This window comes from Protopterus annectens, chromosome 8.part0 (genome assembly GCF_019279795.1).
Source record: "Protopterus annectens isolate FY-2018-M chromosome 8.part0, PAN1.0, whole genome shotgun sequence".
Taxonomy (NCBI): domain Eukaryota; kingdom Metazoa; phylum Chordata; order Ceratodontiformes; family Protopteridae; genus Protopterus; species Protopterus annectens.
This window is the reverse complement of record NC_056741.1, coordinates 1,839,925,817-1,839,941,843: the sequence shown is the minus strand read 5'-3', so window position 1 is coordinate 1,839,941,843 and position 16,027 is coordinate 1,839,925,817. Positions and strand designations below refer to the sequence as shown.

At 42.7% G+C, this 16,027-nt stretch overlaps 1 protein-coding gene across 1 annotated transcript in view; it reads left to right on the top strand.

Moving 5' to 3' along the window:
- The window catches only part of PDPR (pyruvate dehydrogenase phosphatase regulatory subunit), a 908,636-nt gene that overhangs the window by 532,028 nt on the left and 360,581 nt on the right, over window positions 1-16,027 (top strand). Inside the window, exon 11 of the mRNA XM_044081332.1 lies at window positions 5,990-6,145. Within this exon, the coding sequence (XP_043937267.1) occupies window positions 5,990-6,145 (156 nt within the window). The remainder of the gene's footprint in view (window positions 1-5,989; window positions 6,146-16,027) is intronic.

Here is a 16,027-nt window from a genome sequence, read left to right as displayed (position 1 = left end):
ATCTTCTTCCTTTACTATTCACCTTTCTGCCTCCCCCCGTTTTTATCTGCCACATCTGTATGTGTTGTACATTGAATTGTTGATTGCATCTTGTCATACTGTGTATGCTTTCTATATACATCTTTAAGGTCTACTTCATGGCACTTGTATGCCAACCACATGTTGTTGTTGTTGTGTCTTTCGGCTTTTCGGCTTGTTAGGGGTCACCACAGCAGAACTCCTGTCCGCTAATGATTGGCAGTAGATTTGTTGCCAGCCCTGATTCACTCATGTCTCCACACAGAAGACGCTCTAGCTGAGAATCGAACAGGACAACGTCTTACTGTGAGGCGACAATGCTACCCGCAGCACCATCACCGCCAACCACATATTCTGCCAACCACATATTCTTTATAAATACCTATTGTTATTCTTATTTGATGTGTTGTAACCCTGTGCTGAACCTGAAAGTTTCAGTTAGATAAGTGTTCTACCCTGGTTAACAAATACATAAGTTCCAGTGACTGCACTTGTAATCCCCCCTCCCCAAATAGCTGGAATGCAACTGTGAATGAGAACCAGTGTGTATTTAAGTCTGACATTGTGTTACTTCTGAGTGTAAACCCAGCTCTGTGCTGTGGCAGCGATCACCACCCTGCTCTGTGCTGCTGAGGCAATCTCCACCCTGCTCTGTGCTACAACAATCTTGGTTAGTATATATAAGTAACAGTCTTAGGAGGGGTACAGGTCCCAGTATTGGAACATATAAGCTGGCAAAGTCCCCCACTTTCAAAACTATATAAAATATATATATGTGAGTTTAGAATTTGATGTTTTTTGTTTTAACTGCAGTATAATTTTCAAGGTGTCAGAACTCCCACAATTGGGTGTCACACTTCTGACAAGGAGCTATGAGGCTGTTACATGATCTATTTCATCCAGAACAGGTCTGAGAGATTATTTTATCACTATGCCATTAGATAGGCATTCCAGAGCTTTGGAACAGGTGTGGTGACAGTGTTTTCCTCTTGTGTATTTGGGTTAGGACACTCAGCCTTTCATCGCACATGTTCAGGTGCGCAGTGAATGTGGTGAGGAAAATACTGGATAAGCTAGAAGTTAAGTCTTGATTCAAGCAGACCTTTGTGAAATCCTATCCACAGTCCACCATATGTAATACAATGAATCCCACTGTTGTTTTGACTTGGTTGACACTATATCTAACACCATAGGTTCAGGTGTGTGCCTGCCCAGATGGATAGCTTAGACTGTCCTATCCTTAGGAGAAGCTCAGGAACAACACTCTGGATACCACTTTTTTGAGGGATATGCTGTTTGGTCAAAATGCCCAAGACTTGATTGATAACCTCAGGCAGAGGAAGCAGACCATCTCCTCTGTAGATGGTTGTTAAGACATCTTCCTTAAGCACACCCACCCCTTCTGCTGTCATTAGGTTTCACTTAGTTTTACCCTGCCTGGTCAACTTCAGCTTTATTAAAGCAAAGTGCCAGTGACTATAGTTAATAACACAGATCAGCAATTTACAGTACAATAAACCAACGTGAAAAAAAATAAAATGCATTATAAAAATGGCAGTAGTGAAGCAGTGTTTGTGCACAACTTTGAATGTAAGCTGTGTTCATTAGGAGACTGTCTATGGTATCATTACTGAATACCAACATTGATGAAAATATGCTAGTGAAACTGTTCAGTTTTTTTTTTTTTTTTACTTTAGGGATCCACAACAATCCCAGCTTTAGTCCGTAACTGCCCTTTAGCAGGGTGGCTCTGAGTTCACCCTTACTTTGAGAACCATTATGGAGAACCATTCTATGCCAGACATAGTCTCCTCTGCCCATGTTCTGGAAGTTAAAGATCCTCCCATAGGATGGGCTCTACTGTTGGACTAATATGTGTTGGAGTTCTTAGGGCAGGCCCAAATTCTTTTCTTCAGAGCAGTTGTAGAATCTGTCGCAATATGTGAGGATGAACAGGAGTTTTAATCTCCGATCATCTGCTCCCAGAGGGAACAGATAAGTCCTGACCCATTATGAAGCTCAGTGATTTCAACTTTCACATCTGATTTTTGGTTCTGGATGATCAGTCCTGTAGGATATTTTACCTTTCCTCCCACAAGAGGCTAATACGGTGTCAGTGGACATGATGGATATCTTAATGCTTTCGACAAATTAGCATCCGGGAGTCTGCGCCAGAGACTCAAGTGCTTGTCTGGGATATAATAGCCAGCCAGCTTGCAACGCTTAATGGCACCTTCCACTTGCCCAGACCATTAGAAGCTTGAGCAGAGGAGGGAGAAAACCACCATTGTGCATACCAAGCCCTTAGGAGCTTTCCTACCACCGAAGATGGTTCTTGTTGTGGGTTTTTATGAATCACTGGTCCTCTGGTGTTTCTCCATTGCTAGGCAGATAAGTTCTCTTTGGGAATAACATATTGCAACACCATACACATTTATTTTTATGACTGAAACTGTACTCTTTTTCAATAAACTGTTTAGTTTTTGCTAGGCTTTTGTGTTTTTGGGACTGTCATGTGACATTTCTGTCAGTTGAGTCAGTATGATTCTTTTTTTACTGCTTTAGTGTAAACTGATTCACGTTTACAATTTGATCATTTTAAAAATTATTTTTAAGGGTTACTGCAGTAGTGATTCAAACATCTGCTGTTATGGCAAGTTTGCTTACATAATTGTACTTTCTCTTTGAATGGGTGTCATTTCCACTTCATAGTATTGCCAAAAGTGTTGCCATATGTTGGCTTTCCTCAGCAGCCAGAGTCTTCACCAGTGTGTTATCAGTGGCAGCTGAAGCCTTGCAAGAGAACAGTTCTTGGTATTCTTATACTTGGATGACTGTCTCCTGATAACACTGCTCAGGATATGAATCTCTGTTCAGCATGTCAGTATTACTTAACACTGCTTTCAGCAAACATTGATGTTGCCATTTTCCCCAACTGAACACTGCTTTCAATGAACATCAACATTGCCATTTTCCCCAATGTTATGCAACCGTACAGTTAGTATATATAAGTCTGAGATGTGGCGGTCTCCCATCTGAAGCAGTAGGGGAGCTCCCCCCTTCCAAAAAAAAAAAAAAAAGTGTTTTTGTTTAAGTGGTAGTCAGCGATCTGGATTCAGTTCATCGGGAACTGTAAAACTCTCCGTATTGTCCAGGGACTCCCAGGAAACACTCTTCCTCTGATAGTTCCTTAGATGCAAACACATTGGGTAAAGTAAAAAAAGTCTTCCCTGAAAATCGAAGAAATCCTTCAATAGGATGAAGCACTTTTAGGTGTCATTTGCTCCTGCCTTTGGAACTAGTCTAAGTGGTCCTAGTCTTAACCTATTGTGTGAAGGTATGCATGGCAGAGTCCTAGTTTAGCCAAGGGTGGCTGTAACAAAAAGTCTTTATGGCTCTTTTTGTACAGATGAAAATGTGGATGTTGCTGCCGTATTAACCTAACATTGGTAAAGTGCGAAATGGATGAGGTTCCAGCTTGTCCACCCCATTTGGACAAATTGTAAGTCCTTAATTAATGATAGTTATAGAATATCATTGCTGTTGCTTTTCCTGTTGCAGTACACTGACAGTGATTCACTCTTTTTCTTAAATGTTTCCTTTTTTCCATGGTTGTGTGACCATGGCATTAGTATTTGTAAGTAAGGAAGTACTGGGGGCAAATGGTCCCTTACATAGGGGGTGCATGGGGTGGCCAGACACTTTTTATTTTTCATCTTAGCAAAGCTTCATTTGGATAGATCCAGTTGTAGTTTTATTCATACATAACGTCCTGATTCATACTGGAGCCTTACAGTGGGCTGTGACACGTCAGTGGCTTCAAAGTTATCACCTGCTTCAGAATCTGCTTTTTAATGGCAGGCATTTGTTGGCAGATCCTAAAGTTGTAGCCCGGGGGCTAGTTTTCCAAAGGTCCATTTCACCGGTAGTGGTTCTGAAAGTTGGCCTTATGAAGGCTGATTCAGCCAGTCACTACCTGTGATTAAGTGGGGTCATGGATCTTCAGTATTATAGGTGCATAGTCTTAAGGATTAAGGTGCTAAGGATAATGGTGGGCATGGCATATACAAGTAACCATTTTCTGCCACTTGAAGTTTATGGATGGTGTTGGTGCAGTGAAGTGCAAGTTAAGGTAGGCCATATTCCAGCTTGAGTATGAGAAAATTCCTAGCTGTAGCTTGGTGTGCTAGTAAGTTTTTCATGAGAGGCAAAAACTGTCATGCAAGATGTAGTGGGATTAATAACTAGGTGGTGGTTGTTTGCCCAACTACAGAGGTTTCAGAAATTACTTTGTAGATGCTGTTATGTAAGAATAATGCCCAACAGTGTGTGTGTTCATGTGTAATTATTGCCCACCAGGGGGTGTTTCGAGTCCCAACGACACAGGCGTAGACTCAAGAGTCTCAAAAGTTAGAGCTTAAAGTTAACCTAACTTTAGAAAAGGCAATAGATAGTCATGGATGTTATGTATTTTGCATGTTGGGTACCAAATTTACATGTTTTGCTTTCACAAACATGTCCAGAATTTTTTAAATGAAAAGTTGGCAACCCTCGTCCTTTGTTCCCCTATTATTTATAGCTTTGTCCAGATCTCTTGCTGTAAGAGGTTAAGAGGTATGCGCAAACCTCTTAACTGCTGCCAGGTGATCGCTGTCTGTCTCTCACTCTTCACTCTCTCACGCACGCAGTCTGTTCTGCTTTTATACACGCATTCACTCACACAAGATCGCTTGATCACTCACACTTTGTCCCTCGATCTCTCACATACACAGGCTGTTCTACTTTCTTGCACGAATTTACTCACACATGCAGACAAAACATAAATAGACATTCACACACGCACACTTTTTTCTGTTTTGTTTATTTTTTTACACTCGCTAAACAGCTGCTTAGCAAGTGTAAAATGATAATGGGATCGAGCTCTCTCTCTCACTGTCATATACCCATACACTGTCATAAAATCAGGGTCCTAGTGCTATGCCCTCTTCCAAAGAAGTTGTACTAAAATCAGTACAGTATGTACACCTCCCAATGTCCTTGCTGGTACAAGCTTTCAGGACAGCCGTTCAGACTTGGTTAATGGTAAAATTTAGAATTTCAAGTACACTGTTCAACAGTGGGCTCAGTCAATGTTAAATACAGAGCATTCCGCACAATTCATATCACTTGGCTGATCAGGAGCTGTCCTGTAGATAATAGATTTTATTTTTTCCAGACAATCTGCTGTCTGGAAAAGGCAGTGTCCATTTTCTGGATAGTGTCCGTTAATTCCGGACAATTGGCAATCCTCGTCATTTGTGATTGTAATTGAGACATGTTCCAGTGTGAGAATGATGGATTCCTTTCATGGAATGGCTTCATTTTCGGGGTTAAGGAAGTGAGAGACTCTTTAGCCGATAGTTCATAGCCTTAACCCTCTGTGCTATACTTAGAGCTTATTCTCTTACATTAAAATGATTATAAGATCATAACTCCAGCTGTAGTGCTGCAGTTCAGATATTGTGCGTTAGCTATCACAAATTAACATGGATATTGGGGAATTGGGCTTGATGCTGGGTAGCGCTGAAGACTGTAATTTAATTATTGCTAGCCCACAGTTCCAGGTGTGTCACGCAGGAAAAGAACTGTTGTTTAGATACCCAAGTCTTAAACATTGAGAGTATTGCCCTTGTCTTTTATTCATCAAATTAGAACAGGAGAGTATTTTTTACTTCTCCTCTAGTGACCCCCATATTAAGGGTCAAGTCAGGGTAAACTTTGAAAGAGAGAAATTCTTAAAGTGGTATGAAGAGCTAAGGTCAGCAACAGGACTAGTGAAAGCCAGCTCACAGAGGTTAAATGGACTAGTTTATGATGAGAAAGTTAAACTTGTTACAAGTCTGGCTGTCCAAATCATTGATGTGTGTACTTCATTTTATTCTTTTATTACATTGTTACACAAATTGGTATTTTTTTTTTAAATCAATTATAGCTCTGATTTATGAACTGAAAGTTCCTCGTTGGGATTTCCAGACTGGCAGACAGCTTCGGACCTCCCCACTCTATGACCGTCTGGATGCTCAGGGTGCCAGATGGATGGAGAAACATGGATTTGAGCGAGCCAAATTTTTTGTTCCTTCAGGCAGAGGTAGGTGAATGCATTTTTTTAGTTTGTAGTTATAGATTTTACAGAATTAAGAAAACTACAGATAGATTCAATTTTCATGAAACTGGCTGTGGGTTAAGTCATTGAGCAGATGCTAAGGACTTGTTGCAAGAATTATTTTCTGAATGAGGTCTTCAGTCTTTACTTTTCTTTTGTTTAGAACAAAACATTATATGTGAAGTTGTTAAATCTCGCCGTTTGTTCTCACTGATGGGTTCGGAGCCGATCCTCGGCTCCGACACGGCCAGTAGCAAAGCTCAAGGTTTAGCAATAGCTCGAGACCAAGCCCCTTACCCCATGATGCACTGCTGGAATTACCTCAGATCTAGTTTGCCACGGCACGGATCTCTTGGTTTCCAGCATTGCTCGATACTGTTTTCATCTATTAGCAAGTTTTTACAAACCTTTTTCTATATTTCTTATAGTGTTAGTTTAGTACTACTTTAGTGTGATTTAGACTTTTAGCCCCTTCCCTTAAGGGTTGTTTTTGCCCGTTTGAGTTGGTGGCCTTTTTGCTGTTAGTTTTTGGCCTTGGCCTTTAGTGGATAGTTGTTATAGAGTTTATTAGATAGTCTTGTCAGTTTATATATATCCTTATCTTATAGTGTGGCCTTTTTGGGCATTGTTCAGTGTGTTAAAACTGTTTCATATTTGCTTAGTTGTCTTAGAATTTAAGCATTAGCTTAATTATGTCTGAAGTTAGAGAGAAGTCTAAGTCTGGCTTCAAAAAATGTCCAGACTGTGGACAAAAGATATCAGTCACTGACGGGCACATTCAGTGTGTATACTGTTTGGGTGCGAAGCACCTACAAGAATCTTGTATTTGTCATTCCTTCTTTTCTAGACTGCTGTTAGAAAGGAAGAGAAAACTGGTGGATCGAGGCTTGCTTAAACACCCCTTCTCTGAAGCTTTGAGTGACCAGGATGGTGCCAGCAAGTCTTCTAAGTCTTCAAAATCTTCTGCGGATTCCAGGGGATCTAAGAAGGCTAAGAAAATGGAAGATTCAGGGCCATTGGTTCGACTGACCTCTGAGCCGATTGTCCCTTCCTGTCAGAGCCAGCTCACAGTCTTGGAGCCTGTCTCTGAGACTCCTTCATCTCCCTTACTTCAAACGGCACCATCTGTGCATTCATCAAAGTCTTCTGTCAGCCTCTCTGATCTTGATATGGACCAGGTGGTGCAGAAGCTCTTACGGGCACCAGGCCTTGCCAAATTGTTGTCGGCTCCAACACTTCCGTCAGAACCGAAGACCATCAACCCAGACTTGACTGCATCTCCTCCGAGCCGTACCGGACCTTTGGAGCCAGAGGAGGTTGACCTGATGTATGTTGATCCTGTGGAGCCAAGACCTGTCTTGGTATCTTCGGTTCCGTCTGCTCGGAAGTCCTCAGCACCGACCGGGGACTCTAGGAGCCGACACTCTTCTGTCAGGTCCAGTGAGGGTAGTCATACCGACTTATCGGTGCTGACTCTTCCTCTCGAGGCTTCGGCTCAGATGAGCGCGGCTCCTACCTCTGGCTCAGAGCCCATGGCCTCGATGCAGGAGGATCAGGCAATTCCTTCGGGTCTGTCTACTCCTCATCGGAGCTAGGGTGCTTTCAAAGCTATGAGGAGAGTCATGTCTCCAAGGACATCTTCAGCATCAGGTCCGGCTTCCTTCTCCTCTCAAGCACCTGTTTCTGCTTTTTTTTCCATCTGCCAACCCAAGCATAGAGACCCTAAGCCTCAGGTAGCCCTACAAGGGCGTCCCTTGCTCTTCCAATACCTCTCCAGAGGCTCCTGCTAAGGAGGTCCCCAGGAAGAGGTTGTGTAAGAGGAGACACTTGGACTCCCCACAGGAGTCTTTGACATCTGACACTGACTTGGATGAGTCAGAAGGGTCCCCTCGCTCCCTCTCTGAGGATATCTCCTTTGCGGAGATACTAGAGATCCTCAGGCAGAGGGGGTGATTGGCAGTCCAAAAGCCCTACTGAGGACGGGTCAGTGCTTCTGAAGGCTTTCAGGTCTCAACCTTCCACCTCTTGGGTGTCTCCACCTTATGACGAGCTCATGGATCTGATCTCTCGTAAGGCGTGGGAGTCGCCGGAGTTCATGGAACCTGTCCCTTGGAGGCCAAATAAGTTAATTTCCGCCCCCTTGGATAAACCTTTTTTGACTAAGGGAGTGCCTGTTGATGCCATGGTGGTGGCGGCAGCCACCAAGAAGGAAATGTCTGAGACTTCCTCATCTATCCATCCTCCTAATAGAGATTCTAGGATCATAGATAGATACGGGAAATGCATGTGTAGTTCAATGACTTTTTCTCTTTGATCACTGAACTATTTAACCCACTTCACCAGACTGCAAAGAGATCTCCTGAAAGAGCTAGGAGAATGCTCTTCAGGGTGCGGTAGCTGCAGGGGTTTCAGACAAAGTTACCAACCAGCTCGCTATTCTAAACTCGATTGTGAACTCGTCCATGTGTCTCATATCTTACGCAGCTGATGGTTCCAGTAGGGCTACAAGTTCAGGCATTGCTCTGCGTAGACATGCCTGGATGAGTCTCTGTTCCTTCACGGAGCCCTTCAAGTCTTCTTTTATCAACACCCCATTTGATGGCTCATCCTTGTTTGGGGCCAAGGTAAAGGAAACGTTGACCAGGCGTGAGCAGGAAGGAAATACTCTGTCTGCCATCAGAGTCCGTTTTTGTACCCCTACTCGGCCTTATCCCAAAGGCCCTAGGGGCGGAAAGATGTGGTTCCAAAAAGCCCAAGAGCCTTTCAGGACACATGTGGCAAAACCCCCTCTAGAGGCAGAGGAGGGGGTTATAATGGAAGATGCTGCCCGCCCGGCAGAGGGGGTCCGCAACAGCAGGGTGACAGAGGCCAGATGTTCTTCATCTCACATTGCTGCAGTCCTTACACTTGGGTAGTCCGCTGTCCTCGGTCGGCCCGAATATCAAAGTATAAGGCTGACGTCGGTCAAGGCGCATTTGACTGACATCAGGACGTCAGGGTACAAATGCGCATGACCGACGTCATATCCTCAGTCTTTTTTGCCGCATGGTCCGATGCAGAAGCAGCATTGCAAGTGCCGGTTGGCGTTCTGAGATTATTCGATTTCGAAGTTTCAGACCGAGTTCAAAGTTGGCTAAGTACCCCGTTGGGGAATATTTTAGTTTTTTCTTGCCTCAGTGATTTACCGGATGTCAGAAAAAGTCAATAATTGCATTTCTTGTGGGAAACAGATACCGCATAGAGATTATCATACTTTGTGTATTCCTTGCTTAGGGCCTGAGCACGACGTTGTTGGCTGTCGCTCTTGTGCTAGATTTAATAAACGCACTATAAAGAGGAGATTGGATTGTGCAAGGTTAGTCTTTGGGAAGCGGTGCAATTATAACATGCCGTCGGATGCTCCCAAAGAAGGGCAAGGACAAAGCACTTAAGGCTAGGCTGGAAGAACCGTCTGTACCGGACGCCGGTTCTTTAGAGGTATCGGTGGAGCCGGTGGCTCCACCGGAGGTTTCTTTGTGTTCCCACGGTGAGACTTTAGTATTGCAAGATGTGGCCTCTCAGGAGGCAAGTCAAGCTGAGGGGCTTCTCAGGTTACTATTCTCCCTCCCTTCCAAGGGTGGCTAGGCCCTCTCCTTCTGTTTCTAAGGCTTCTCCCAGGGCAGGCCAGGTTTAGCTTCAGTTGGTGATACCCATAGCTCTTCAGGAACTGTGCCCACGAAGCATATGCTTAAAATGGCAGAAGATTTGATTACTTTGATTAGGGGTTCTATGCCCCGTCCTGATGAGAGGCCTAGGGTGGAGCCTGAGCTGCGGGGTTTTGAGCAGGCTTGAGATGTGTCAGAGTCTTGGCTGAAGACTTGCAGGAGTACTCTCCTTATTCTGATTCTGATGTGGATGATTCTACTCCTTCTGCTTCTCCTCCTGAGGATTTTTCTTTCTCAGAAACTCTTCATTCCATGAGGGAGCATTTTAAGTGGGAAGGTCAGGACTTCTCTGATTCCAGGAAAAGGCTTAGGGAATTTTGTTTTACCCCAGCATAGGCCTTTGGCTATACCTCCTGTTTTGGATGTAGTGGAAGATGTTTTTACAGAGGCTTCCCTTAATCCTGAATCTTTGCCTCCTGCTCCTGTTAAGCGGATAGGTATTACAGGGTGCCTGAAGCTCATAAGTATCTTTTAAGAGTCCTAGGGCAGACCCAGAAACTGTTAGCCAGGGGCCTAAAGGTGTTAAGGCTTCTGTTGTTAAGAATCCGGTTCCTGCAGACAAAGAGGCTAGGGCCTTGGATAGATGGGGAAAGAAAGTTTATACTTCTTCCACTCTTGCTATGAGGGCTTTGAATTGCCAGTTTCACATGTTGAAATACCAAAAATATCTCCTTTCACAATTAAAGTCTAAGGTTGATGCTTTGGCAGTAGGTATTGATTGTAAAGAGTTGCAAGATTTGGTGCATGTTTCTGAACAAGTGGGTAAGCATTCTTTGCAATGTGGTTTTGATGCTGTACAGGCCTCGTCTAGGGTGGCTACCACTGGGTCAGTTCTTCGCAGGCACGCCTGGCTAAGGGATCAAAATTTGTCTGAACATGTTAAAACAAGGATTTTAGATGCTCCTTTACAATCTGATGTGTTGTTTGGTCCTCCTGTTGAGGCAGTTTTAAAGAAAATGGAAGACAAAGCAAAGTCTATGCAGACTGTTAAAGATTTTTTGCAGGTTCAGCCTCCAAAGTTTAGCAGAAATTGGCCTGCTAAAGGGTGGAGGTATCCTTCTTATGATTCCCAGTCTAGGGGTAGATCTAGACGTGGTAGGGGCAGAGCTCAGGGCTCTTTCAGGCCTAGAACAGGGAGTTCTCCTGCACAGTCTTCGGTGAGGGCAGGGGTCAGTCCTTAAACAGACCCAATGACCTACCTTTTCAGCTGCCAGAGCCTTCTGTCTGGCAGCGCCTTTGGGTGGAAGGTTGGCACTTTTCAAAGAAAATTGGAGTTTAATTACCCAAGACAAATGGGTATTGGATATCATACACCAAGATTACAGGTTTTATTTCCATACCTTGCCTCCGTTCAGGGCATGCCAGACGTTCCTCCTCAACAAAGAATAGAGGCTCACAAGCAAATTTCTCTGTTACTTCAACTAGGGGCCATACAGCCGGTCCCTATGCCAGAAGTGGGCCTAGGATTTTATTCGCCTGTTCCTAGTACCAAAGAAGGGGAACACGTGGAGACCAATTTTGGATCTATCTATCCTCAACACTTATCTGGACATTCCCAAGTTCAAAATGTTAACAGCTTTTGCCTCTGCTGGGCAAAGATCATTGGATGGTAACTTTGGATCTCAAGGAGGCTTACCTTCATGTTCCTATCAGACTAAGTTGCAGGAAGTATCCGAGCTGGGACTTTTCACTATCAGTTCTCTGCATTGCCCTTTGGCTTATCTACTGCCCAGAGTGTTCACAAAGTTCTGGCTCCAGTGATAGCTTTCTTCAGGCTGAAAGGAATACAGATCTATCCTTATTTGGACGACTGCCTGATTCTGGCTCAAGGAAGGAAGAGCTTCTTCGTCATTTGGAATATGTGATAGCAGTGCTAAGATGCCTAGGGTATTCTGTGAGCGAAATAAAGTCCAGTCTAGTACCCTCTCAAGACATGTGCTTTCTGGGTGTGAGACTGAATACAGCATCCCAGATGGCCTTTTTAACCCCAGACAAACAAAAGAGTCTATCCCTTTACTTCCATCAGCTATCTCATCAGTCCGGGCTGACTGCAAGGACAGTCCTTCAAGCCTTAGGGTTCATGGCATCTTGTATTCTGGTGCTTCCCAATGCCAAACTGCATATGAGGAAGCTACAATGGTATCTCAAAAATGTATGGACACAGCACTGCCAGGATCTAGACACTGTCATTCAAATAATACCTTGCATTCAAAAGGAATTTTTGTAGTGGGCTCAGGAATGTCACCTAAACAAGGGACTCTCTGTGACCCGGCCAGAGGCGAGTCAGATTTTAACGACAGATGCCTCAGACAAAGCTTGGGGAGCTCATCTAAATGGAAAGTGGATACAAGACAAGTGGCCTGCCAGACTACAGCATCTACATATCAATCTAAAGGAGATGTTAGCAGTCCAGTTTGCATTAATAGCTTTCAAGGATTTACTTCTTCCTGGGCAGGTGTTGATTCTAACAGACAACACAACTGTCATGTGGTACATCAACAAGCAGGGGATTCTTACCCTCTATGCAGGCAAGCAATGATTTTGTGGGAGACTGCTCTCAAGTTACAACTCAATCTTCAGGCAAGGTTTCTGCCAGGAGCACAGAACTCCTTAGCAGATGTGTTGAGCAGACAATTATGGATCCCCACGAGTGGAAATTGGATCCTCATGTGTTTCAGAAATTGACAGTGTCATGGGGAACTCCAGACATAGATCTGTTTGCTTCTCCACTAAACCATCAGCTGCCAAAGTTTTGCACAAAAGGTTTCATCCCACAGCTTGGAAAGTGGATGCTCTTTCTTTCAATTGGAGCAATCTTCATGTGTATGCCTTTCCACCTCTGCCTCTCCTCCCAAAGGTACTTCTAAAGGTCAGACAGGACAAGCCAAGGATGATTTTAATAGCTCCAGATTGGCCTCGACAGCACTGGTACCCATTACTGAGAAGTCTGGTACGGAAGCCTCCATGGCCTTTGCCTTGATTCCACACCTGTTGTCACAGGAGGACAGCCATTTGCTCAATGTCAAACTTCACTCTCTTCACCTAACAGCCTGGCATATTCTGTTTTGAACCATAAAGGGTCTCAACTTCCACAACAAGTTTTGAATGTGATTTTGGAAGCTAGAAGGCCTAGTACAAGGAAAGTGTACGCAGATAAATGGAAGAGATTTTTATTTTGGAGTGCAGCAAAAGATTTTGATGTTTCTGAGCCTAATTTGAGTGTGGCTCTTCAATATCTCACTGAGTTACTGGACAAAGGTTTGTCTTTCTCTTCTATTAAGGTTCATGCTGCAGCAATTTCGGCTCACTATGATTGTGACCCACCATTGTTTTCTCATCCTTTGTTCAAGCAATTTCTTAGAGGGGCAAAGAATATAAGACCCCCACGAAGAGCTCCTACTCCTGCTTGGGATCTCAATTTTGTGTTGGAGAAACTCACTCTACAACCTTTTGAGCCTGCAGCTACTTCTGAGTTGAAATATTTGTCATGGAAGACTGATTTTTTGTTGGCAATTACTTCTGCAAGAAGGGTTTCTGAATTGCAGGCCCTTATGGCGGTTGAGCCTTTCTTGATTTTCCATAAGGATAGGGTATCATTACGTACTAATCCTTCCTTTTTTGGCGCCAAATCTCCTATAAAATGTATTTTGCAGTTTGAATTTATTGGTTCTGAAGAAGTCTACCTCTTGTGGATGAAAGCGCTAAACCTGTGATTGTATTAAACTGTGTTTTACTTGGGATCGTATTAAACCTGTGTTTTAAAGAACTAAGAGTGGATTATTGGAAATTCCAGCTTGGGTGCGAATCCCTGCTTTGGTGCACATTCCTATTTATACCTTTGTTGCTATCCTGCATTGTGGTAGAAGTTGGTTCCTGGCACTGCTTGCTCGAGCTACAGTGATCTAGGTGGGCTTTATGGTGTTTTGGTCTTTGGATTTTATACTATTCTTGAGTCGTGTTCTTTATGGCTTGCCTGGGATCCCCGTCTGCTTTATTGAGCAGAGCAGAGTTTACGGAGCTACGTGCGGAGGTACTGTCGCTGAAAGATGATGTCAACAAATTGCTACAGTTAGTAGCTACGCTTTCAAGACCTGTTGTAGAGGCCGCTAATTCGGAAGCGGCTCCTAACGATCAACGTTTACTATCCGGTACATCATGCACTGTTAAATCTAATTTGGTTAGAGCTACATCTATCGATTTGACTTCTATTAATGCCGAGGCTGATAACAGCGAGTTGAGCATTCCGAATGGACAGGTGGTTTGTAATTTAGCGGATACATTACACGCTGATTTAAACTTAAATTCTAAAGAGATTGACAAGTATGTGTTAAACGATGCGGAATTTACCTTCGATTTTAGCCTCTTCCATTCACAGGAAGAGACCCACCGTATGGGGGCAAAGCCCAAACAGCGGGCAACGATGAGAACTTATTCCGCAACGGTCAGGACTAACACTGACCATCATAAAGGTACTGTAACGAACAACATTAGCTCTAGTCCTTGTGTTAAAGAAAATATGCATCAACCAAGGAAAAAGGGCACTTTACATCATAATCATAATCATAATCATATGAACAATAAAAACAGTAGACAATATTCAAATGATGCTATGAATAGTTTTCTTAATGCCGATTACAATTTTGGGCATAACCATTCAAAAAATGCTGAAGTAGATGATGGAAATGGGAACTATGTAAATAGTACTATTAAATCTAAAATATATTTACTGGGTAAAAAATTGAATAACATCAAGGGGGTAAAGATTGACAATGGATATTTAGAAAAATGTTTAAATCTAAAGATTGTGCCTAAGGGGCTTAGATTTTTTAAGTTACCCTTAGGGATACAGTTTAGTGATTCTGTGCAGGATGAATTTAACAGTTTGTTCGATTGTTTTGGTTTTGAATTCATCAAGCTTCTTATGAAATTCAATGATGAAAAAATAGGAAGCTTGATGGTAGAAATTGAACAACTATATAATGAAATTACCCAGGAACATAATTTTCCCTCTTGGCAAGAACTTTTTAATAAACAGTTTAGGGTGGCAAAATCTAAAGCTTACGACATATATAATAGGAAATTGGACAAACTTGAACGAGACCTGGAGGCATATAAAATGCAAAGGGCATATATTTGGCCACGTAATAAGCAAAGTAGGACTAACACTATTGAGCCACATTATGGGAATCATAGGGGTAGGAACAAAAGAAGAGATGAGGATGAAAATTTTCAAGGGGGAAGGTTTCATCAAGCACCCATCTATCACAAAAGGAGATAGACATTAAAAGGGGAGCTCCCTCTGTGAATTTTGAAATGTGTACTCCAGTGGCCAATATGAACTTGACAAATAAGGAATTGGATATGAACTATAAGGAAACCTCAGTTACTGAGGTCAGCACTAGTAGCAAAGTAGCTATCCATTCTTTTTTAGGGTTTAAAGTATACAATTTCACTGGGGTGTATATCACGCAGGAATTCTTCTCTTTGTTTAGCAAGGGAATGAAGTTTATACCCACAGCAAGATTAAATTTATTTGATGTTATAAAAGAAGTGAAGTTGTATTGTCGTAGATTACAGTTAGCACTCCAGTTCAATAATGTTAAAAGTGAAGGTTCACCGAAAAAATTAGTTAGAAAAAGTGCATATATTCCAGTGACTAATGTACAGGTTAGCAACTATGAGCATTATGGTATGTAAGGACATTTACAATTTATATGGAAACGTCGGAGAGACCCATGACGACACACTTTTTATAGATAACCTTAAGGGTGAGAGATTATGCTTGGACCAGGTAGTTGCGAATAGCGAAATAAGGATAATGAAACCGGATAAAGGAGGAGGTTTAGTGATATTTGATACCAGCGTTTATTATAAAGCTATTCAGGATATCCTTTTTAATTCTGGTAATTACGAGGTGACATCTATTAACCAGATAAATATAGGATATCATAGACTTGACTTGATTATTGAGGAATTTTTATTAGACAATCGTATTACGAACGAAGAATATGACTTTATTAGGACAGAGCATCCTGTGATGTCCAAAATTGTTGGTATACCTAAAATTCATAAAAATATAGAAAACCCCCCCTTTAGGCCTATCATATCCGGTTCAAAATCAAAGACATTTAATATTGGAGTCGCCATTGATCATTGGTGTAAA